The sequence below is a fragment of the Nycticebus coucang genome, chromosome 7 (genome assembly GCF_027406575.1).
Source record: "Nycticebus coucang isolate mNycCou1 chromosome 7, mNycCou1.pri, whole genome shotgun sequence".
Lineage (NCBI taxonomy): Eukaryota > Metazoa > Chordata > Mammalia > Primates > Lorisidae > Nycticebus > Nycticebus coucang.
In genome coordinates, this window is record NC_069786.1 from 47,401,936 (window position 1) to 47,428,440 (window position 26,505).

A 26,505-nucleotide genomic window follows, 5' to 3' on the forward strand; every position below is an offset into this window, starting at 1 on the left:
CACCCCTGCAGGACATTTGCTTCCCTCCCTGCCTTCCCTGTTTGGGCAGCCGATACCACCCTCTATCCTTTTAACCAAGCCAAACAAAACTGACCTCCCTCCTGCGTTTCTCTCTCTCTCATTTTCCCCACTCTCCTCACCACTGTGAAATCTCTGTCCTGTCTATTTGCCCCTTAATTCTCTCTCCCAGCTGCTCCTCTCTCCTTCTCTGCTACAGCCATGTCCAGTCTCAGGCATGTCTCCCCACCCCTCTGCAATACTCTTCTGCTGATCAGAGTTATCATTCTAAGACACAAGGCTGGTCACATTCATCCTTTATCTAAAATTCCTCTCCAGCTAACTGCATGGTGATAAAGTCCAAGCTTCCTGCCTGGCCCAAGAGATCCTTCTGTATGTGGCCCCTGCCCCCTGACCTGGCCCATGCCATGTGTCACTCCTCCCGGCTGCTCTCCAGCCCACTGCACTGCTTCTGGCGGCTCTTTCCAGGTGATGCCACCCTCGGCCTGCCCTGAGCTTCCTCAGACTTGGCCACTTCTGTAGAGCTTTCCTGCCTTGTTATCTTCATTCTCCCCAGCTAGATGTTCCTTCCCCCTCTTTCTTTGGGCTCCCACAACACCTATTCAATTTTTATGTAATAGAACTTGGTGTCCTGTGCAGAAACTGTGTGCTTGTCCATCTCTGTCGCAGACTCAGGGCTCCCTGATCCCTATGTGTGATGCCCCAGTGCACAGCACAGTGTCCAATGTGAAGTAGAATTCCAATACTCCAAGGCTGAGTAAAGGAAAGTTTCTGGGGTCTCTATCCCACCTTTTGAGATATGGGGCCTTCTCCTTGTATTGCTCATAAACTTTCTGTTTCCCAGAGTCCTCTGCCCTTTTCTTTCTTTTTTTTTTTGCAGTTTTGGCCCGGGGCTGGGTTTGAACCCCCCACCTCCAGCATATGGGACCAATGCCCTATTCCTTTGAGCCACAGGTGCTGCCCCTGCCCTTTTCTTAGATTTAACACTATCCTTTGATGATTATACATTCTAATGTCAGTCCCAAGGCTAAAAGTTCACAGGACCTCGGCCCAGACATCTATAATTACAACACCCCTTCTAAATAGTCCCTTTTGGGTAGGTGCCATGTGACCAAACCCATGTCTTCCTGAGTTGGATCCACAGATATGTGGCTCTGCAGCCACACAAGGGAATTACAAGTTGACCAGAGGACCACAGGTCTGTCCTAAATCCATCCTATGATTTTAAAGGTTGACCGTGACTCAATGGTGTACACGTGTGACAACGCAGACTTCAGTGTTGGTGAGAATGAATTGGATTTGGGGGCCACGCAAATTAAATCGAGCAATGCACTGGCAGCTCCTCGGGCCTCCTCTCACATTAGTTTGGCTCAGAGCTGATTCCCCAGCTTCAGCTTTTTGAAAGCACGTCCATTTACCTCTTTAATGTGTAGAAAGTCCTTAGCATCAAAGGAGATGGCTGTGCTTGGAACGGGCACATCCTCGTCCAGGGCCCCACAGTAGCTCACGTTTGTCTTCACAGCAAAGGCTACAGGTTTGGACTAGGGACAGACCATGGAGTAAGAGTGAAGGACGGAGAAAGAGAGAGGAGCATTTTTTATATTGAAACTACAATAAGATGCCTGACAGTGCCAGGTGGTAAGAAAAGTCACTTTCCAAAGACAGACATCAAACAAATTTTACACTCCCAGGCAATACAGAGAAATCTATGGAGACAACTCTGAAAATTATTCACTTCTATCAGACCAACCATTTTTCATCTCCTGCAGTGTTTTCCAATATCCCAAATAAAACACTGTGCTCTCAAGCACTCGGAACAATGGGCAGAGAGGTAGAAAGTCTGCTTTGTTCTCTAGTCATAAAAATATATGTTTATTTTTATTTGTTTCATTTTGGTCTTGCTCTGTTGCCCAGGCTGGAGTACAGTGGCCTGATCACAGCTCACAGAAACCTCAAACTCCAGGTTCAAGCGATCCTCCCACCTCAGCCTCTCAAGTTGCTGGGACTACAGGAACCCATCACTATGACCTGCTAACTTAAAAAAAATTTTTTTTGTAGGGATGGGGACTCATTATGTTTATTTTAAATGATAATAGATACCCTTTCACTTTGCAATTCAGGAAATGTGTACTGGGTCTTAATTAAAAAAGTAGGGAGGGGGTAAAATAAGTATTTTTGAAATAGCCTCAGACCTGAAAAACCTGTGGGAACTAGGCAATAGAAGACCTTGTCCTTTCTTGGAAGAGAAGGGCCCTTCAGATCTATGCTGATGGGCTGAGCTCTTCACACATCATCTTCTCCCTAGGTAACAAAGCTGGTTTGAGGCTGGGCGCAGTGGCTCACACAGGTAATCCTAGCACTCTGGGAGGCTGAGGGAGGCAGACTGCTTGGGCTCAGGAGTTGGAGACCAGCCTGAGCAAGAGCAAGACCCTGTCTTTCCTAAAAATAGAAAAACTAGCTGGCCATTGTGTCAGGCACCTATAGTCCCAGCTACTAGGGAGACTGAGGCAAGAGAATCACTTGAGCCCAAGAGTTTGAGGTTGCTGTAAGCTGTGACACCACAGCACTCCACCCAGGGCAACAGAGAGAGACTCTGTCTCGAAAACAAAACAAAACAATACAAAAGCTGGAACTCATTTGATACAAATTCCTCCCCCAGCAAAGTGCTCTTGTGCTGATGCAGCCGTGTAAAGCTAAGCAAACCACCAACCTAAGTTAATGGTGCTGACACCCACACTTCGGTGACCGTGATGGCCACAAAACAGATTCTGAAAGAAAACCTTAAAAAAGAAATTACCCACAAATTAGACCCAAGGTTTCTGAAATTCTGGGCTGCTTTGCTCTATTATTGCTTATTTCTTGGAACATGACTGGAGGACCCAAGTTAGAATCTCACTGGTGTCCCTTCACAGGCACTGCAAGGAAACCCCCTTCCTCCAGCAGAGCACAGATGTAGGTGTTGAAGGAAATGAAGACCCATCTTTACCCACATCATTCTCTTCTCACCTCTCAACAGAGGTGTGACCTAATCATCTGTACCCTCATATTAATCTGAAATTTTAAAAAAGAAAACTTAACAGAAAAGAGAAGGACAACATTTATTTGGGCTTCCATTTATCTTCTTCTAAAAGTTAGAAAGACCAAGACTCCTAAGGTAGGAGTCTGTCATGAAGGGCAAGGAAGAAAGGCTGGCCCTGAACCTTGTCTTATATTTTGCTGTTGTGCATAAAATTTCATTTGAGAAAAAGGGTCTGTGCTGAATAAAAAGTGGGAAGGATACAGAATGGGAGATCTCTAGTGACTCTTCTTGCTCTAACTTCCAAACGTGTAATTCGTTCCTTGCTGCTTCCTGTGGGTGCAGTGATTGCTACGAGGGCCTCTCCCCATGGAATAGGTGAAGATCTATGCTGGCAATGGCTTTTATTTCTGGTCTTTACTGCACTTATCAGAGTTGTTCAAAGTTCTGAACTTCACACTGAACTTGGGGTGAGATATTGAAAGTAAGAGAGAAGAGTAGAGAAACCAACAGGGAAGTCCACAGAACAATGCACACATGTGGCCTACGTAATAAAGGCTAAGGGATAGCAGGTCACACCTATGATCCTAGCACTGAGGGAGGCTGAGGCTCAAAGACCAGCCTGGGCAACATAGCAAGATCCCATCTCTAAAAATAAAATTGCTTAGTGGTAAGCACCTGTAGTCCCAGCTACTTTGGAGGCCAAGGCAGGAGGATTGCTTGAGCTCAGGAATTTGAAGTTGCAGTGAGCTATGATGATGCCACTGCACTCCAGCACTGGGCAACAGATAAGACCTTGTCTCAGGAAAAAAAGCAATGCTTAGGTAATGGACAAGGAGGGTCTAGAACAGATGGGCTCCTGGTACCGTAGGAGCCTCTCTGACGATGCTGGGCATAGCAGGCTTGATATCAAGCACACTGCTAAAGTAGAGACCAACCATCAAAACACACACAAAAGGGTGAAGTTTCACAGGAAATGCACCCCTGAAGATGTCATTAACCTCTCTTAGGTAAATGGATCAGAGAACCTTTATATACATATAAAAAGAAAAAAGTTTTATCAGGGTAATCATGTAATGATTGATTATTCCAGGAAAATATGAGGTGGAGGAGGGTAGCTGATAGCTACCAAATAACGTGCCCCTTTTGAACTAAGGAGGAAGAAGAAAGTTACCTTTGCTCTCTCAAGCTGGATGGCTGCCTGCTGTTCTCTCTCCTGCCGAATCGCTTCCCGGTCCTCTTCCAAAGAGACATCGGAGTCAGATGGCCTGCTTGTGTAGGAATCCGCTGAACCCTGCAAAGGAAAACGCAGTTGTTTAAGTGAAGTGATGTGTGAAATTGTCACATCCGTAAGGGCATCCTGGGGTGAGTTCCCTCCGTTCGCACAGAATTTGATGCATACACTCTGTGCCTTATTGCAGATATAAATTTAGATGGCAGAATATAGTTATGCATCTGAGTTATTCAGAAAGTAGCAATGTCGTGAAGAAAAATATTTTGACTAGATTAAGTGTTAGGAAGTAAACTGCAATGAAAATTATGTGATATTCAGCTCTAATTCTCCTTGTTTTATGCTAGCTTTATATTAAGCCCATATTCATTGGTGAAACTGAAGTTTTCTTCCATCCTCTCTTTTGTATATACACCTAAAGGAAAGAGATACGCAGCCTATTTCAAGATAAATCCTGCCTGCATCCTGAACTCCAGGCCATCTATTTGTCTAAGATTTCAACACAGCAAAGTGATATCCTACATTGGTAAAATGATTTTACAGTTTCAATGTCAACGCTATTGAACTCTTTCACTATTAAAACTTTCTTTGTCCCACAGCAGCCCAGATGTGGCCAAGATGAACAGTGAGCAGATAATCAACCCTGAGGATGAAAACAGGTATATTCTCAGTTGAAACCCAAGCTTAGAAGAGCAATTTGAACAGCACTGAGATCCAGCCTGACTGATGTGGCCAACATCACTGGGTACTCATGCTGTGAGGAGAGAGAAAAACCAGAGTAGGTAGTTACAAAGTTAATCACCACACCACCCCATCCCACCCTCCAAAACAAAACCCCAAACACCCCGGAGGTTTGCCTTCTGGCTGCTAAAGGAACAGCATCCTTACAATTTCCTTAAGCTTGCATTGGCAGTTGATATTTGCATAGATGATGACATTTACACAGCAGAGCTATTGGCAGGACTCATATATTGGGCATGTCTTACACGTGCACGGGTTTTGAAAAGCATAGACCTATCCATTTAGCTGAGAATTTGCTATCCACTACAAAAAAAAAAGAAAGAAACCAACTCTTTAAGGAATAGTTAATTACCAAAACTGGCCCTTTGAAAGTTTTCCTAAATGTAGAAAGGTCTATTTATGAATTTGCTGCCTGTAAGGGCAGCTTTGTCTCTTAATAGAGGATACCATCTAGCTGGGGTGGTCTTTCCCATCAAGAAAAATTCCAGCACAGACTTTCCTGGAAGCCGAGAGCAAGTAAAACTCCTGGTTAGAAGTTTTACTGGAATGTCCAGACAAGCCCGGGTTCTAAAATCGGCCTCTGCAACATACTTCTGAGAATTTTATGCAAACTACTGGACCACCGGGGGACAGTCGCCCTGACTGTAAAAGAGGGATATTGCCTACTTTGTGGGATTAAATGGAATGAGTAACTAATATTTATTGAGTCCTTGCTATCACAACCAGTATGTGGCTGGATGCTTAGCACATCTTATCCCACTGAATCATTTCAGCAGTGGGGAAGCTGAGACTCAAACTTGGGTGGTTTAACCTTAGAGCCAGCAGTTCCAAGCCCCACACTGAGCTGCACCTGCCATTCAAATACTTACTCCGGAACCTGGTACATGGTGCGCTCACAATGAATCACCATTTCCTAGTGCTGACATTTCTACACTGATGAAAACAAAAAGAATTAAGAGATTCTAATCACTTTTTAGCTTGCTTATACATGCAAAATAACCCATTCTGAAATGTCACCATTTTTCTTGCTACATAGAAACACACTAGAAAGCTGACAGAGCTGCAGGGTGGTCAAATCCATGTACTTTATGCTGCACTTCTGAAAAAGAGGAGGTACATTTGTAACCCGGGGACTACCTGTATATGAAGAGCCTTACTGCTGTCTCTCAAAGTCCTAGGGGCAACAGGAATCCAACATCAAGAGCCCAATTTTGGCACATAGACAAGTTCTGCTGGCTTGGTACTGACATGGTTTCTTGTTTTTATTTAGTTTTGTTTTGTTGGTTTATTTTATCTCAACTGGTTTAAACTAAGTATGAACATGTCCCAAAAGAAGGGAAGGGAAGGAAAGATAAAAGAAAGGATCTGGGTTATTTACAAGGGCACCCAGGGAAGAACAAGTGAGCTGGGTGGGGGGAGGCCAGGAGGACACTGCGGGGGACCACAGCAGGCCTGGTAAGACCAGGTGGGCTGTAAGGAGATCACCCAGAAGTCCAGTTAAATATTTAGTGGCCATATATAATGGAAAATAATGCTAAATGCTAACAGGCAGGAACTGAAGGTGCGAAGATTATAGCCCTGGACAAAGCTGGAGACCACAGCCCTATCAGCTTTTAATTTTCCAGAATTCCACATCATAAAATGGGTGAGAAGTGAGCTACCCAATTTGTCAAGTGATCAAAAACTTGACGTTGACCCATGTTCAAGATGTCAGTGGCTAGTCCCTTAAAAGTTCTTAAGCAAACACCATTGCAAGTCATATCTTGGAGTCTCTAAGAGACATACAAAGTGACAGTAATAAACTGGCAAATATAGAGAGGTGGTCAACATAAGGAACTAGATCCACTCTCCTGACACATACACATGGTGCATGTCCAGTCTATGAAAATTAGGTCAACTAAAGGAGGTGGTCAATGCAAGAAGGTGGTCAACTATAGAGGTTCTACCCTGTAGGTAGGTATGTACGAAGGGACTTGCAGCAATTACATATACATGTGTCATTTTTAAAGCCATAAAACAATGCATACTAGTGAACACCCAAAGACAGAAATGCAGATCTTTCCATTAACACATGGCCCAGACTTTTATTTTCCTCTATGTTCAATATTGAAAACAAATTCCAGCCTTACATCTTTCATGAATCTTCTTGAGTACAAAATGCAAAATGCTTATGGAAACACTGGTAAATCAGTTAACTGCTATCTCCTGAAAGAAGGAAACTGATCTCAAGTTATCATGGGGCTGCTTCTTCCTCACAGAGAGGACGCATGATGCAGACAGGAGAGTTGCCACAGGCTTTGAGGCCAGACAGCACTGGGTTTGACACTGTCACTGGTTTTTGTTGGCTGTGGATCTTGGGCAAGTTATCTTAACTTCTAAGTCCTAATTTCCTTCCTCAGAAATGGGGATAATAGTACTATACCTTGTAGAGTTTCCTGAGAAACCTGAGATATGTTCTGACTTGAGATGAAACCCCATTTCTTTTACTGCCATAGAGGAAATTCAGAAAATTTCCAGCAATTAATCTTTGACCCACTAATTAAAGGTTTGGCAGCTTTTCAACATTAACGTTTGGGCTGCTCTAGAGTTTTAGGGTTTATATCTTGTTATTTTTTTTTTCAGATGTTATAATTTATAGATGACTATTTGGTCATATGTAGTGAAACACACTAGGAACTTGTACTTAAACTCCAAACTATACACAATACCACACACAAAACAAATATAAGGATTCAAATTTATGTCTAGAAATTTTACAGTTTTTCCACATTTATTTTGTGTTTATTACATCAACATATTCATTTTCAGTTAATTACTCTAAAAATTTCAGTTACACACCATGGTTTTGAATCCAAATAGTGGTCTAGTGTGTTTGCTTTTCCATAAGTACAATCCTAGAAAATGCCAAATCGAACAATATGATATTGAAGCACATTGATCACTGGGTATTCTGAAATTTTCATATATTTCATTTTGATTCTTTGGCTACTCTTTATTTTTCTTTGGGTAACATCTTTCCTGGGGCCATTCATTACTGCTGAGCAGCAAGATAACACATAAAAAGTCATAGTTCATTGCCACAATTGATTGTAGGGTGTTAAAACAGGATCACACCCTCATGCAGACATTTCTACTCTATTGCTATAGAATGGCTCAATGGCATTCTCATAGATCCTCCTTCTTTTTTATGATCATTTGTCTAACCAGAGCTGCTATGTCAGGCCTGATGGCTTCAATGGGCTCCTCCGGCCTCCAGAACTTCACAACTTGACCCTCAGGGTTGACCAAATATTTCCAAAAATTCCACCTTGGTTCCTTCTTTGAAGAATCAACAAGAAATCTAAATGCAGGTTCTGCGTCAGATCCTAGAATCTTAATCTTGTGGAAGATGGGGAATGTTACTCTGTAGTTTTTTCTTGCAAAAGATTCTACTTCTTTGCTGGGGCAGGGCTCCGATTCTCCAAACTGATTGCATGGAAAAGCCAATACGCTGAAGTGCGATGGTCAAACTCTTTGTGCAGTTCCTTCAGTGCTAAGTAATTTCTGTCTGTGAGCTGGCAGTCACTAGCCACATTTACAACTAGTGAAACTTTGCCTTTAAACTTTTCCAGAGAAACAGGCCTTCCTTTTGCATCTTTCACTTCAAAGGTATAAAAGCTGTTGATTTTAGGCTTTAGGAATTTTAGTTGTAAAAGAAACAGCATTACTGTGCATAGAACCATTGACAGCAAAACTGCAAGTACCTTTGCTTTGGGCCCGGAACACTTTGATGGGTAAACTGTAAGAGGCTCCATTTTGGATGATTCTGGAGGGAAGTCCTTGTTATTTTTTCTTAACAGCTTTATTGAGGTATAATTTACATACATAAAATCCACACATTTGAAGTATACAATTCAATGACTTTAATAAATTTACAGAACACAATTTATACCACAACAATCTAATATTAGAACGTTTCCACTAGCTCAACGGAAACTTCATGCCTCATCTGCAAAATGGGAATAAAACCCTTCTTCGGGATTACTTTGGAAATGAATGAGATAACATATGCATGACATCGTGTACCAGCATAATGCAGATATACACTAAACCAGTGCTGTCCCATAGAACCTTCTCTGCAATGATGGAAGTATTCTGTCGGGATGCTGCCCAATATGGTAGCCACAAGGCACCTGTGGTTATTCAGTACTTGAAATGTGACTAAAGAGGCTGATATGCTGAATTTTTTTAATTCAATTTTTAGAACTTCATTTTAAAATGAAGTTAATGAACTTCATTAAAAAAACTTAATTTTGTGAACTTAATTAAGTGAACTTTAAAATGAACTTAATTTTAAAATTTCATTGTCATTTAATTAATTTAAATTTAAACATCGACCTGTAGCCAGTGGCCACCATACTGGGCTGTGGAGTAGCAGAAATCCAAAATGTTAGTTTTTTTCCCTTCTAAAACAGACAAGTGAATGTTAAATTTGGTACAAACTTGGTATTTATTACATCAAGCAGACCAAGTGACAGTGGACTGTCCAGAGGAACATATCACTGCCAATGGATTTGAGACCGAGTTTACAGTGAGTCAACAGTGCACTTTTCCACACTAGAGAAGGAACACAGCCCTTTATTGGTGACTTTCCCAGATTTCCCAGGGTAGATGAGGGAATACGGCTCAATCACAGGGCTGCCTTGAGGCAAAGTGGTCCCTTGGGCAAGCTGTATCTTTATAAACCGCCCCTCTCTTTCTTGCAATACTCTTTCTTCTCCTTCACCCCTTTCACCAAACATGCCCAGAGCTCTTTGCTAGGACACCCCCTCATGGCAGGGTCTGGACTGTATCTCCAAGTACAGAAGCCTGTGCAGTGCCTGGCGTGGCAGGCCCTCAAGCCTGCTGAAAGAGAGACATACTCCTCCCTGTCAGAATCTACCTATTCCTTGTTCCCTGATTTTAAGTGCTTCTCAGGGAATTAGTTAATTGATCAAGGTTATGCTTACTTGATGTGATGTTCATTATTAGCTATCTCATCCTCATCATGTGAGATTTTTTTTTTAATTATAGTTTTCAATGCCTTAATACAGAGCATTGGAGAATGTGTACATTTCCAGCACGTTGGTGAAGTAAGGAACTCTTGAATTATACTTCAGGGATGTATAAACGTACCCCATGTAGAGTCTTATAAATGGAAGGTCTTCAAAAACATTGCTTGAAAAAATAAAACAAGCTCTGCTTAACCACCCCCAGCAGCCCAGTCTTTCTGGACAGAAGTCCTGAAGTAAGTTGAGTCTTAGCCATTAATCTAGCTAAGGTTCATTTTTAGACTTCAAAGAGCAGTCCAGGGTAGCAAAGGAGCATGTTCACAAAAAGACCATAAAGGGAAGGGGAAGAGAATGATGTTTATTCAGCCCTTACTGTAGGTGAGTCACACCTTACAGACGTTATCACATCTAGCCTAGGAAGTGGGATAAGACCTCAGAGGCTCAGAAAGACCAGGAAGCATCCTTCCATGGAGCTGTCACAGGGAGCCCTATAGGGGACAAGGGTCTGATGCAAAAACTACATTAAGCTCTCAAACATTTTCGTTGCCTTCAGTAAAACAAAACAACATTTTCCAATACTTTGTTAAGATTAATCATAGATTAATCTAAATCACAACATGCTATAACCTTTGTTAAGATTAATCCAGATTAATCTAAATCACTAATTTAGAATGATGGATGTAGGTAAAGAAATGCCAATCTGAGTTCATGGGACGTGAACTGCAGGCTGCTTTTCAAAAATATGTTTACAATTTCTGAGTTCATGCAACACCTCTAGACTATCAAGGTATTGGTTTGTGGATTTCTTTAAGTGTCTTCTTTAATAACAGGATTTTTATTCAGCATTTCAGTGATTGGTAGGTGATTCTAAGGTTCCTTGAGAATTTTATTTTCCTCTTAAATGATCACTCCTTTAATTATGGTCAGACTACTTAATTACATATTATTTCTCATAATTAAATTATAATTATATATTTTTATATACATTAACTATAATGTTTTTATATTAGACATAATTAAAAGTAGCATAGGCTTTATCTAAATTCTCTCATAAGTAAAACACAAATTATTATATTCTATTATAACTGCTTTATACAATTAATTTAATATTAATTTACAAAAGTTGGCCAATCTTGCCCTTCTTGTTGGGTTGACTAGTTTGGCAATTGCTGTAATTTCCCTGATTTAAGACAGATTTCTTTCAATTGCTAGTCTGAAGAGACCCCTTAATTGATAACACCAGAAGAATTTTAATTAAACCCAGAAGTACAAAGGAGGGAGGTGACAAAAGGGCCTAGATAGAGATGGAAAAGAAATCTGTACCAGCCATGCCCACGTAGGCACTTCTGAGAAAGAAGTTGAGCTAAGGGTTATGAGTAGATTTGCAAGTTAAATCAACGGTAATGATGATAGCAGGAGGGTAGATTCCTTTTATATTAGGTTGAATCATACAAAACTGCAAAAATTGTAATTTGCAATTATAATTCATATGGTTCAACCTAATACATCTGAGGAAGAACAAAAACAAAGATTACTTTATATGGATGCAAAAAAGCTGCTTTAGATAATCAGTGCATAATGTTGTACCTGTTTGTAAGAAGTGCTACATCGATAAGCACAATTAGCACTAAATCAAAACCCTTCTCATGAGACCAAAGAATAACAAAAGTTGAAAAACCCAAAATCATTTTTGTATCCAACAAGAACTTTATCCTACAGGTGGGGATGGTGAGATTGTGGAGCTCACTTTCTTTCTGGGAAAGGGAAAGTGATTCACCTAAGGGAGAAAGTGGCGTTCAACAACCAAGCTTTACTATTTATAGGCCACCGAATAACATCTTGGGACTTTGAGCAGCCATACTGGGAACCAGCCCTGCCTGGACAAAACTTCATGAGCACTTATGACCAATGCACATGACACAGGTGAGTAACTGAGCAGCTCCACCTAGCTGATCCCAGTGCGACATGTGGCAGCATCTGCCACAGCCCAAGGTCTTTATTCAAGGGCAGCTGCTGAAGCTGCACTGATCTAGTTTTAGCAGAGACATTAAAAAGGAAATGGCTGTATCGTCCAGGAAATCCTGAATGCGCTGCTGGTAAGAGCAGAGCTGCATACTGATGAGACAACTAATCATTCCTTGAAAATGTGGACATCTATGACCCTTCTAGAAAAGTGACTGAAGAAGATATGTTTCCTTCTCATAGTCCCCCAAGACTGGTTTACAAAACACTACTTTTCTGTTGTGGTCTATCTTCTTGAGAATCAGATTAGAGACTTGACAACAGTATATCTGTTTCCCCCAAAAGGAGCTCCAGGCAATCACTTATATCTTTGGGGAAAAAAAAAAGAAAGAAAGACTTTTCCTTCCGTCAGATGAAGAATAATAACATAGCTTGGCTTAGAAGAGAATAAAGTCGGAAAAAGAACTTGAGACTCACCTGTGTCATTTCTATAGCCTCGGGAACTATTTGATAAAAAATTAGCTTTAAATTATTTGGATTTTTTTTTTTTTTTTTTACTGGCTAAAGTTTCTCATTAAGGTAATGCCTATGTACAGATAACAAAATCCAGGTGTCATCAAAAACAGAAGTGTTTCTCCCAGCGGTGGCTGAAGATGCAGTGAAAACCAGAGTAAAGCATCTACTTTATTTCAGAAAGGGATCATGTCCTATCAGTTTTTGTGGTTCTCAGAATTCCCAGCACAAAGTTTTGCACCTCACAGGAACTAAAAATGATTTACTGAATGAAAGAATGAATGATACAGCTTCTCATCCATCTCATGAGAGCAGTGGGAGAGAACCTTAAATGGAGATCCCCACACTGCCCAGACTTCACCCAAAGTTGGCTGCACACTTCCTGCCTCCAGATGTTGCTGTAAATTATGTTGGAAAGAATAATGAAAAATAAAACCAATTGTAACTTGGCAAAATGATATGCAAAATCTACGTTAGTATGAGTTTTTCTATTTGGTCACCAGTCTCCTAAATTTGTGAGCTGTACATCTTAAATTGAAAACTAGATGATATGTGGGTTATTACAAAAGTTCTGAGATACACAAAAAAATCAAGAAATATAAAATCTATGTGGATAGAAACAAATGAAGCCCTCCCAGTTACACCAATAACAGCAAGTTGAAACTCGCATAAGTGAATCAGAAAGGTCAATTTTTTGTTTGTAGAGAGAGAGTCTCACTTTGTCACCCTTGGTAGAGTGCCGTAGTGTCACACTGCTCACAGCAACTTCCAACTCCTGGGCTTAGTCAATTATCTTGCCTCAGCCTCCCAAGTAACTGGGACTACAGGTGCCTGCTCCAACGCCCGGCTATTTATTTGTTGCAGCTTGGCCGGGGCCAGGTTTGAACCCACCACCCTCTGTACGGGGCCGGCACCCTACCGACTGAGCCATAGGTGCTGCCCAGAAAGGTAAATTTAAAAGAATGCTTTTAAACTGTTTTGTGGAAGTGAAATAATAGACCATAACACAATCTATCTCAAAACTTACATAGTGACGCACATATATCACATCAAATTATTAGGAATTATAAGATGATGAACGGGTTGGGAGTATTTGAAGGTGTAGTGGGCCCTTATGCGCATGCTGCTTGGGCCCCTAGGCACATGCTGCTTAGCCAGCATGCAATGACTACCCCTGGTTTTCCTCAAGGAAGTAGCTTAATGTCATCACAGGACATGTATTCCAGGCTGCTTTACTCCCTACAGCACTGCTGCTCCTCCTTTGCCCCTCGTGGTCTTGTTGGTGAGTACAAAATGCGCACCCCCTCCATCTGCATGGACCAGCTGGACCAAATGGACCAGCCCCATCTGGAGCGGCTCCAGCCCATACCCTTCCCGTAGGAAGTGGGACGAGACAAAAGCAAGGCTTGCCTTTTTTGATTCTTGCCTGCTAATTCTGTGTTCTCTGTGTTAGAGCTCATTATGTTAGAGAAAAGGAACTTACTCTTTGTCCAGCCTACAGAACTAGAAAACAGAGCTTTGACTGGAATAAAACAGCGCCTTACAGATGTTACATTAGTCACCATAAAAACTTAAGAGGTAGAATCCACTATGCACATTGAAGCGTGGAGACACTAAGGAATAAGCCCAAGGTCATGCAGATAGGAAAGTCTGCCCAACTCTAAAGCCTTGCTAATTAGCTAATGACCAAGCCCAGCAGGAAGTCCTGCAGAGAAGCAGAGGTTGAGGGCATTAGCAAAGGACCTCCCTCTCTCTCTATTTCTGCATTTAGATTGAACTAACAATTACTGGACAGGCTATGTTCTCTTCAGCACATTATTTTGACTTCCCCCAAAGCTCTTCTGAGGCCTTGCAGAGCAGTCAAGCCGCAAGCCCAAAGTGACCCAGCCTGGGCTGGGGAAGCCGAGACTTGCATTTCAGGCAGGAGCTTCTCTTGGATCATCTCTAAGATTCCCCTGAGCCATGTTGTTAAAGATCCCAGTGCCAGAATTTGGTCTTCAACTACTTGGTTTGGGAGCACCCATTGAATTGACAATGAATCACATACAGTGAATTATTACTAAGGCTAAGACTGCCAAACCTTTGGATTTTCTCTCCCCTCCCTGCGGGCCTATCATTAGCTTATTAACATATCCAAAGTGGGGCAGCACCTGTGGCTCAACGGAGTAGGGTGCCGGCCCCATATGCCAGAGATAGCAGGTTCAAACCCAGCCCTGGCCAAAAACTACAGAAAAAGAAAAAAAAAAAAAAAAAAGAGTTGGGTTGATTCAGGAGACTTCACTTCTTTGGGAGTGGCCAGAAAATAGTCAGCCCTGGTTTCTTTGTCAGACAAAAACACAAAGACTGCTGTGCTCTGCCTTTGAGGCCTATATCCCTGACCCACTCTCTCTGCTGAGCTGCTCCATCATCCGGGACTGCTGTGGGCTGTCCCCGCTCTTTAGGGCCTCAGCACCAAGTCAAGACAGCCATGGTGAGGGGCAGCCACCCATCACAGAGCACATTGCAATCCTCTGCTAACACCCCACACCCCAAAATTCAAGGCCAACACTCAACAGAACAAGCCAACCCATCAAAACCCTTTAGAACAGTACTTTTCAACCTTTTTAATCTCATGGCACACTTGAACCTATAGTCAAACTTCTGCAGCACACTTAAATTATGTTGATCAAAAAAAAAGTAAGAAAAAGGATATACTTGCTGTGCTTTGAACTTCTTTTGAAAATAATGTAATTATGGATCTTTAAAAAATTTTACAGCACACCTAAGATCCTGTCATGGCACACCGGTTGAAAATCACTGCTCTAGAATCCTAAACAGGTTCGAAGAGCCGCCTCTCAGAGGCAAAAACACTCTTTTCCCTTTTAAAGCTGAATATGAACTCTCTGGTCAGAGTATGCCCTCCAGCATCATTTCAATGAAGAAAACAAGGCAGCTGTTGCTTTTACTTTGCTATAGCTTATTTTTTATTCTATTTTCTCATTCTTTTTGCTTTTTTAAAAATACATGCTTAGAAATGAATATTTCCCATTTTAAAGCAATGTTGAATTTGTTAAAAATAAGTCTTCCTTTATCACTCTCACTCAGCATTGTTATAGGTGAAATACATAAACCAGATACATAGAATTCAAATGTATACTTCGAATATCTGAATTTGAAATAAATCAACAAGGTTTGAGAACCTGGCAGCTAAAAAAACAAACAACAACAAAAAATAAAAACAATGTGTGAGAACCACAGCCCTACAGGCTCTATGGCTCTATGGTTGGGTATGATGATGGTCCAGGGGAAGCCAAGGGCCTGAGGATAGAAGGAAAGAGTTCATATCAAAACACAAGAAGCAGATGTTTGTTCAGTGGGAAAGTTTTTTCCTCGTTGGGCTCGACCTGAAAGTCTTCACCTCCCACCGACATTTATAAAACTAAATGCACCCACAACAACCACCGACATTTATAAAACTAAATGCACCCACAACAACCACCGACATTTATATAACTAAATGCACCCACAACAAAGTCCAGAGGCACACAGTGCAGAAGAGGTGAGAACTGCAGATGGTACTCAGCAGACCAAGTGGAGAGAGAGGGCCTTGCATCTATCCAGCGTGGAGAGCATCTATGCAGTGTAGTGTGCACAAGAGAAACGAGTTCCAGAAACTCAGCTCTGGGGACTCCACACTCTAATGGAACGTTTAGGGGGAAGGCAGATACAAAGACCAAGAATTATCCATTACTGAATACAAAGGCCTTGGATAATGAAAGAACATTTCAACAGAGGTGGCCTGAGACTTAGAACAGTACTGGACCAGTGAACGATGCTGCAGAAGGGCCCTGGAGAGAAAGGGACCCAGGTATGTATTTTCCTTATCTCCCCCAGGGTGAGGACACTGTCTGCTCCCAGGGAAATGGGATTAGAAGTTAGTGCTCAACATCTTTGCAGTCTTGTGCTTAATTGTTTAGTTCTAACCCCACGGTACGGACTTAGCCATGTTGGGCTAGCAGGTTATTGTCTTTATTAAGTTTCAAATAAAATAATCTCTTCAGATGTTGTTAAAAATACAAAGGGTGCTAAAAATGCACATACATTTTAAGAAAGGAAAAAATTATATTAAAATTGTAAGACTCAATAGAGACCAATAACAAACGATGAATACACGTCATGTTGAGCATCTCTTGTAACTGCAGAAGTCAAACATGACTTGAGCATCCCATATTTAATACAGTTTTTTCTTTCTTAAACCCTGTATACATTTTTTTGGTACCCTCTGTATATATGTGAACCAGGTGAACCTAACCGATAATTGTTTCCAGGTTCCAGGGTACTGTTAGAGGACAAAGCAGGTAAGTGGACCTCCACGTATCGCCCATACTCCATGCCCTAACAACACTAGGTCATTTGGTCATCTAATGTCCAATAACACAATTTGAATTGACAAACATTTGTTGAAAAACTAGTATGTGTGAGGCCTGCGCTAAGCACAAAATGCAGGCACCTCGTCCTTGCCTAACAAGGGCTCCTAACCTAATAGGGCAGGCAGTTACATGAACAGCCACATTATAAAGGAGACCATAAGAAGTGCTTTAACAAAAATACAAATCCAATTGGTGAATAGGAAAGGACAGGTTAATTTCTGTTTTTGACCTCAAGGAGAAAGTGAGAGAGCATTAAGCAGGGCTCTCAGAAATGGCACACCTAAAGGGCAGGAAAATAAAGGAATGTGTGGAGTACAATGAATTTCCATAGCTTCCTAGTCAGCATGGGGGTGTGAGCTGTGGATACTAAAGAAGTAAAAGGTGTGTTCCTTGACTTTAAACAGTGTACAATCAAGTTGAGTAAATGAGTTATGTGTTCAGGAAACCAAGCAGCTCAGTGGTAAAGTATACTATTAAAAGAGAAAGGAGAGGAGAGAAGAGAGGAGAGGGGAGGGGAGGAGAGGGAAAGAAATGAAGGCTACTGACTTTGGAGTACCAAGAAGGCAGAGGTCATCTGAGACAATAAAGCCAAGGAGGGAGGGGACCAATCATGGAGATGGCAGAGCTTGAGCTGCACCTCTGTGATCTGCTGGGGTCAGAAAAATGCAGCCAAGGTATTTCAGGCAAAGGTGGGGGCAGCGTAAACAAAGTCATGAAAGCAGTACCTTGCCTCATGTGTTGGAGGATGAGAAGTTCAGAGGTTCCTGTTGAGAGGTAGCTGGAAATAAAATTGTAGCATAGAATACATGCAGATCACAGCAAATCAGGAAGCCAGGAGGTGTATGCAGCCACATGGTTGTGAGCAGACAGCTGATGCTGCACTTAAATAAATGAATGAGAGTTTGAGATTGAAAGGATGCATTAGGAAGATCTGTCTGGAAATATGAAAAACTGCACAGAGACTGGTTGGGAGATTGAAAGGATAATGACAGCAGAAAAAGAAAGAGGTAAATATTCCAATAAAGCTGTGAAAATGGTTGATGGATATAAGAGAGACACACAATTTACCGACTGCTTAGTGTGTGCTAAGCACTGTATCAGACGTTGGATAAAGGCGATAAAAGAGGGTGAAAAAAAATCTGTTGATTTAATCCTTTTTGACTTGAAGACTTCAGTATTTTTTCACAATTTTATTTTTGTGAATGCGTTAAATCCTTCAATAGTCTATCGGCAATTTGTCTATCTTCTGATGTTCAACCGAAACTGATAAAACCGAAATATCAAAACTGATAAAACCAAAAATGTAGTAAAGGTGGGGAGGTTTTAAAATATATTAAGCTCTTTATCGAACAAGTCCAGGAAATCATCCTTGTTAACTTCAATACTTTATGAAAAGGTTTTTTTTTTTACCAACGTGAGCTGTGCAGGTCTAAGACAATACTACAATACCATAAAATTAAAATTAGTAAAAAATTCCTTCTTACTAGAAAAGATTGCCAACATTTCTTAAAAGAATGTGAACTGAGTTTTGGAAATTGGTATTGACATATAGTCCAGTACTTGTTCCAGAAGTTATTTATAATCAAACGGCATAAAAATGGACAAGCCAAATGCCTTCCTGGGTGGAGCAAGGGTTTATACTGAGAATAAGAACTAGAAAAAGTCTTTCACATTTCAAATAATGATTGTTTTGCAAAAAAAAATTCCAGGGAACCTGTTTCACAGCAGATTCTATGACTCCATTACAAAGCTGGAGTGCCACAGATCCTATCAGCATTTGGCATGAAAAGCAGTGAAGATGCTGAATATGAAAGAACAATGAAACACCCAGTTGCAGAACACACACCCTACACCAGGAAATAAATCATGATGCATTGTTGTCAAAGAAGAGCAGTTCTTAGGAGCATGAAGTATATGCAGCTGGAGTTGGCACTGTTCTTCTCAGTGGGCATCACCACTACGTTTTTTGATGGCATGCAGCATGGGAACTCTGCAGCAAAAACGTCTGTGCATGACGGACACAGGAATTCACATTGACACACTGGCGAGGTCCCCTATAGTGAAAACGCTGCTCAGCACATGGAAGGCTGAGGCTATTCAACTTATACCATCATGACTAAATAAAAAGGGGCTCCTCCCAAGCATTAGAACCTTACGCTATAAACCACAAAAATTAAGCCATCATCTGTCTTGAAATATTTTTTCTCTATGGACAACGAAGAGCCTTTTGGTTTTTGCCTCAGTCACCAGGAAGCTGAGGTAGGGCTAAGTTCTAGCTTTCTACTTGTTTTCTACTTGGTATAAGGTCTTCTGTTTTTATATATTTTTTTGAGTCTTCTATTTTTATATTTTTTTGATCCTGATCTTTGGCTGGTTAATAACTTTTTGTAGCCTCATAAGCCACCTGCAAAAATGTATGGCATGAGATGAGAGTAGAAATTTTTTTTAAATACACCATAATTTTCAAATTGCATCCCAATGTGTATAATAAATGAAAGTTTCCTCCATTATACAGATAGTCTACACAGAATTCTTTTGAACCCTTGGTGCTGTTATCTGGTTAAAATAATTGTTAATAGTTTTTCTTTCCGCACAGGAAGTTTTCAGTCCTCTCTTGAAAGATTGTTAGCCACATTTCTGCTAGTCATTTGGAATTTTTTCAATAAGAAATTAAGTAGTTTATTATGCCATTGGGCCAGCCTGGGTCTTCCTTTAAATGATGAGTTTGTGGGCGGAGGGAGGGTGATTGGTGGGATTACACCTGTGGTGCATCTTACAAGGATACATGTGAAACTTAGTAAATGTAGAATATAAATGTCTTAACACAATAACTAAGAAAATGCCAGGAAGGCTATGTTAACCAGTGTGATGAAAATGTGTCAAACGGTCTATAAAACCAGTATATGGTGCCCCATGATCGCATTAATGTACACAGCTATGATTTAATAACTAAAAAATAAATAAATAAAAAATGCTGAGTTTGTGATTTTTTTGGGGGGGTGGTATTTACTAAGATTGGATCTCAATACATACTAAATCAATTTAAAATCTTTGTCTCATTACTCTCTATTTCACCAACATTAAGACAGAACAAAAATGAGAAAATGTTCATGTACTTTAAAAAGAAGAACAAAACTGGGAGTGACATTATTAAAATGACATATTAAATTGTCTCCGTCAACCTCCAGGTTCCTTGTTTATCTTTCTCCTCCAACATTACTTTTCATTTTTTTTTTCCTAGTCAAGTGAAGCAGTGGGAGTGGAGAAGGAACAAAAGAATCTGTAACCAGTTGTGATCAATCCATTGTAAACACCACTGCACTCGGACCAGCCTAATCTTTGTGAGTAGTTACGGGCTTGGCATAAGGTAGGCATATAATAAATATTTGTAGGAAGGGAGGCAGAGAAGGAAGAAGGGAAATGCAAACATTTCTTTGCATTATTCTTACAAATGTACAGCATTTTACTGTCCACTCAGAGTAACATTCAACAAAAAAAATGCTTGCCTCCAGTTTTTCAAAACCACCACTGCAAAAGCAGATTGAATTTTATGTTTCACTGAATCCATCCATTCATGATTAATTGGGCTGTTAAGCGCTTCTAGTTACATGTGCAGCTGGGAATTCCTCCAGCTGTCATTAATTTTACTAAAGATTCCAATCCTCACTATTTATCTGCTGAAATGGAGCCACTATTACTCTTTAGCCAATCAAAATCGAGTAATGAACTGTCCTATTATTGAGTGACAATTGAGTAATTGACAGAAGCTACAAGTACGCTAACTCCAGTTGCCCTGTTGGCTACTATCATAATAAATGAGATGCTGTTCAACTTCCTATTTTTGTCCACTAACCACATAGGGGAAAAAATCCAGATATATCCCGTTAATCAGTGAACCATGACACACTCAAAGACAATAACCATTAGAGCCTTCTTAATGACTGAGATTAAAGGGGATACAGTACACTTCTTTGGCTTCCAGAATTACTTGGGAGAGTGGGAAGAAAGGAACTACACTTGAAACCTCTGCAAAATCTGTCAATGAAACATTCTGAAATGTAATTCAGACTTCTCCAAAAAGAAGAACTCATAGCCTGCAATCAAATAATGAAGTGAGAACAAGGCCCAGCTTATTTTGATTGTCAGCCTCACAGCATGGTTCATATGCGTGCCAGGAAACTGTACTCTTAAATGCAGTGTAGGGCTGCAGATGAACTTAAAAAAAATGCAACTAATTTTCAAAACAAGGAAGAACAAAGCTCAGCCACCATGCCCAGGATGCCTGGAATAGTCATTGCCTTCCCCCAAAATGGAGTTCTCACTAGCCAGCTGCTTGTCACTCATTCACTCCATTTGCTAATATATTATCAATTTCTATCTTGTCTCTTATATGTTATAGATAATGTGAAATCCATATTTATTCCACCTAAAACACATTTTCCATATGTGTACTTGGCTTTCAGACTAAACATCCAACTTTTTCTGTAGCAGAGAACAATTTGTAGACTTAAGAAGGAGATTGTCAAAGCTGAGTGTTTGCAAGTCTTAGACAGACATCTTGCTCTCTTTAATTCAGGGACCTAAAGAAAATGACAACATGACATAATACTTGCAAACTTATTTTATTTATGCCTTGCAATACAGAGGAGGGTGCTGGTTCAGCTTATGTCCTTCTTCAAGTATCAGTTGCACTAGATCAGGGCAGGGTCTCTAACTAACAAGTGGTTATTCTTCACAACTCAAGAAAACATCGCTGATGGAAGGGTCAGCAGGGTAAAGATGACCAAGAGGGGGAAAGAGCTGAAGAAACCAACCAGAAAGACCAAAGCAAGGAGGGCTAGATCTCAAGAGCCAGGAACTGACTGGAACTGAATATGTCATTTATTGTAAAGTAATGTCATAATGAAACTGTTCGCAAAGGTGAGAAAGTACTCAACTTCCTACAGGAAACCCTGATGTAGCCAGATCACCTTTAAGTAAAAAGGGCATTTAGTCAAAACTCTAACTTGGTTTCTTTCTACCTCTGAATAAGCAGTTACCTCATTCTGTCTTTATACACGAGTGTTCAAGTGTTCATGCACACACACATGCGCGCGCGCGCACACTACTGTCTACCTACTCAGTAGCCTCCAGGAATTGAAATAGATACGCATTTTAAACATTGGCATTTTTCTCCATAAAGTTGAGGCAACCTCCATCAATAAAAATTACTCAGACAGATTTTTATTCTTAACCCCAATTCAAGTGTGATCAAGTGTAAGAACATTTTAAAAAGAAGCAACTCATCAACCTCTTTAAATAAGAACTTCTCATGTTTCACGACATGAGTTTTCAAAAATGGAAAGCAGTGGAAGACATTGGTTGTCCTATGAATAAAAGCAAAAGATTTATTTTCCACTCTCCTGCAGAAGTGAAGATCATTGTCTTACACGTTATTGCGTAGGTAGCAATCATTATTGTGTACTCACACCTACATAAACTCTGAAAGTAAACCACCACTGCAAGCCGAGGTAAGAGACTAAAAGGGTCACTCTATCTGTAAAGCCACCAACTCCTTCCATGGCAAGAGCAGCCCCTTCGTCGTTGGCCATGTTTTCAGGAAATGCTTGAGCCATTGTAATTGATGGACAATAATGGAAGAATGAAATTCTCTGGCCTTTATCCTTCACTAGCTACCATTTGCAGCTTCTTAGGACATAAACAGTGAAACAGTCTCATTTTGCAACAGAAGGCCTTCTGCATTTTGATGGCTCTAGGACAGGCTCTCGTCTGTTTGTCCAGCTTCACCTCACTCCACTCCCTACCCGCTCAGTCTCCCCACACGCTATCCTGAAAAGCTTGGGGCTCCCTTGTTCTCTGAATACATCATGCAGACTCCTACCCTGACATGTGTCTTCAATACTTTCGTCCCAATGCCTATTCATCCTGAAAGAAGAGGTGTGTCACCTTCAGGATGTTTTTCTCTGATAACCCCCTTTAGGCTTGCTTAGTTTCCATGAAAACCACTGTGTACATTTGTTACCACTGCACTTACATTATTTAACAGTTATTGCTGTGTGCGCCTTCATTCCCCACTGGCTTGTGCACCGTTGGAGGGTGGAAACAATGCTTTATTCATCTCTTTTTCTCCCCTCAGGGTTAAGCTCAGAACCTGGTTGTATAAATGCTTATTGAATGAGGGAACATGTAAATGAGTAAATAATTTAAAGATAAACAGAAAACAGAGGAAGGGAAAAACAGCATCAACAAGGGCGCTAATATATGATCAGGTATTTTCATTAGGGATATAGATGAGCTATAGGTTCAGCAATTCTTTTTTTCTGCATACTATAGCTGTATTTTATGTTAATGTGTTTTCCTAATCAGATCCTTAACATACTATCCGCTAAAGAAACAGGGGGGAGGAGCCCAAATTACTGCACAGAAAAACATACGCTATCTTTTAAAATAAACTCATTTTGATAAGTATAGATTTACAGGAAAGTTACAAAGATAGTACCCTTCTCCCAGTTTCCCTCACTATTAACATCTTACAAAATCAAGGTGCATTTGTCATAACTAAGAAACTCACATCAGCACATTTTTATTAACAAAACCCCAGGCAGGGCACAGTACTTCACACCTGTAATCCTAGCACTCTGGGAGGCCGAGGGCGGAGGATCCTGGAACTCAGGAGTTCCAGACCAGCCTGAACAAGAGTGAGACCCCATCCCTACTAAAATAGAAAAAATTAGCTGGGCACTGTAGTGAGCACCTGTAGTCTCAGCTACTCATGAGGCTGAGGGAGGAGGATCGCTTGAGGTTGCTGTGAGCTAGGCTGACACACCATGGCACTGTAGCCTGGGCAGCAAGGTGAAACTCTGTCTCCAAAAAAAAATCTAATATTGACTTGATTTTGAATAAGAGAAATTGCCTCGAAGATTTAGTCACATCCCAAGAATAGGGTTGGTAAGGAACTGACCCCACTGATTTTTGGGTTTTCCTGTATTTGTTTATGCAGAACAATGGAACATAGGAAAACAAAACATTGGTGGGGCGGTCCCGGACCTGCCCACGTGGGTACGAGTCTGGTACACGTCTCCGTCAATCTTCCTGCTTCCTTCCTGTCATGTGTGGTGGATGGACCTGCCCTTCCTTTCCTGGCTCAGCAAAGAAAGTCCAATTCAATGGCTGCCATTGCTGTTCACTCATGTGGGCTAAGAATACTTCAATCAGGTCGGCACACGGCTTCTAAATAAAAGAGACTGAGGGAGAGCAGAGACACTGGCAAAGATAAAAACCGCAATAAGGAACACCCTGAGCTGGTGTTTCAAAGGGGTCACAGGTGGACCAAAAGTTCTCAAACATTCATCAAGAGGCTTCCGTCCTAAAGCTTTGCTTGGTGCCATGAGTTAGAAAGGAAAAGCTACAGGAGGAGACGGCGAGGATGGGTGGCATCTGCTGCTGTCAAAACCCAGGCAGGAAGACTGCGAGGCTGGGCACAGGGGACAGGAACAAAGGCACCAGGAGTGAGCCTGGCTGCAGCCAAAGGGCCTTTCAAGGTGCACACGGCGTCAACTACAGAAAATATGGAACTCATTTGCTGCTCCTTCCCGTGTTTCTAGGCCCTATAAGATAGACACGGTATATTTTCAGACAGTTGGTGAACTTGAGCACTTTGGGAAGTTTGAAATTGGATACCACGCAGGGACTATTTTTTTTTTTTTTTTTTTGTAGAAACAGAGTCTCACTTTATGGCCCTCGGTAGAGTGCCGTGGCCTCACACAGCTCACAGCAACCTCCAACTCCTGGGCTTAAGCGATTCTCTTGCCTCAGCCTCCCAAGTAGCTGGGACTACAGGCGCCCGCCACAACGCCCGGTTATTTTTTGGTTGCAGTTTGGCCGGGGCCGGGCTTGAACCCGCCACCCTCGGTATATGGGGCCGGCGCCCTACCGACTGAGCCACAGGCGCCGCCCAACGCAGGGACTATTTTTAAGACAAAGAAAAGCTGAACTTTTTGCTTGATGATAAAGAAGGGAGGATGCTGGGCGGCGCCTGTGGCTCAGCGGGTAGGGCGCCGGTCCCATATGCCGGAGGTGGCGGGTTCAAACCCAGCCCCGGCCAAATTAAAAAAAAAAAAAAAAAAAAGAAGGGAGGATGCTATTCCAGCTAGAATGGGCTGGAATAGCATCCTGAAGGCCATACAGGATACCTATGTTGTGCCATCCTGAAGGCCATACAGGATACCTATGTTGTGCCATCCTGAAGGCCATACAGGACACCTATGTTGTGCAAGTGTCAGCCCTCCACGGTGCCTTCCTGGTACCCTCAGCCCTGCTTGGTTCGGGGATCTGCCACGCAAAGGAAAGTGAAGAGCCTGAAGGCAGTGTGGGAAAAGCCGCAGATGATGAGTGAAAGATTTATGAAAATCGTGGCAAAGAAACCTGCATCAACTCATCTGCAGACAGAAGGCCAAGGGGAGATTTTAAATAACAAGCTTTAAGAATTTGGTTCAAACTCAAGGGCTGGGGAACAGCCATTTTGCAATGAGAGCGGAATAGAAGAAAAGGTGGTTTGCGGCAGCATAAGAGATTTAAATCAGACCAGACAGCAACGGTTATTAGGCACAGGACGAGGTTTCTGAAGCAGGTTATAAAATCTCGTGCCCCAAATGTCCTCTCAAATTCAGTTATAGTTCTGAGAGTGTACCTTAAAATTGGAGTGGGCTGGCTCCAATTTTTTTATTTGTTTGAATATTCTACTTTATTTATTTATTTTATTAAATCATAACTGTGTACTTTGATGCATTTATGGGGTTCAATGTACTGATTTGATTATACCATGTGAAATGCTTCCATTGAACTGATTAACACATCCATCACCTTGCTTACTTATTTGTTGTGGCATGACAATTATACTCTTTTCTTAATAGTTTTGAAATGTACCATTGCATTATGCACATTAAGTGAGGTCCCCCCAAATACCCACCCTCCCTCCCACATCCCCCTCCTTCCCCTCTCTCCTCTGGGCCATAGTTATTTTTTAACATTTGTATGAATGTGTAGGTGATTATATTGATTTCATAGTAGTAATGAGTATGGGCTGGCATTTTAGATATTTTTCTATTTTATTTAATTGAGATGCAGAGGTGCCAATGTGAAGGATTTAAGTTGTTCTTGTTTTTTCTTTTTTTTAAGGAAGAGAATATGTGTTATTCTTAAAAAATACATAAAATTGACTGGATAAATTTAGAAAGAAAGAAAGTATTAGCTAAGTTTTTACCCTCAACTAATTTATTTATTTCTGGATCCTTCCTTGAGGTGTTGGGCTCTTTCTGTGATTAGATTCTTGTCTCCTTTTTTAACCATAAAATGAGAGGCGATGGTTTTCCTTCAGCCCAGTTTTCTGATACAATGTCCCTCCACTTGTAATGGAAAAAAAAATAGAAATACATGAAATACCAAATAAGATACAAATTGAACTAATTTATGTTTGTATAAACACTTGGAAAAATAAAAGTCCTTAATGCAAAAAATTATTCATGCCCATTTTAAAAGCTTTCCATTGAGAAAAAAAAGACCTATTGTGGAATAAAACATTCAACA

The 26,505-nt window shown here is 41.1% G+C and overlaps 1 protein-coding gene and 1 pseudogene across 4 annotated transcripts in view; both read right to left on the minus strand.

Annotated features, from left to right (window-relative positions):
* Nucleotides 1–26,505, minus strand: part of CACNB4 (calcium voltage-gated channel auxiliary subunit beta 4) — a 265,202-nt gene that overhangs the window by 46,133 nt on the left and 192,564 nt on the right. For all 4 annotated transcript variants that reach the window (XM_053596364.1, XM_053596365.1, XM_053596366.1 and 1 more), the window contains 2 exons: nucleotides 4,209–4,328; nucleotides 1,437–1,559 (listed from right to left, as the gene is read on the minus strand). In XM_053596364.1, the coding sequence (XP_053452339.1) occupies nucleotides 1,437–1,559; nucleotides 4,209–4,328 (243 nt within the window). The remainder of the gene's footprint in view (nucleotides 1–1,436; nucleotides 1,560–4,208; nucleotides 4,329–26,505) is intronic.
* Nucleotides 7,771–8,800, minus strand: LOC128589641 (probable glutathione peroxidase 8; annotated as a pseudogene).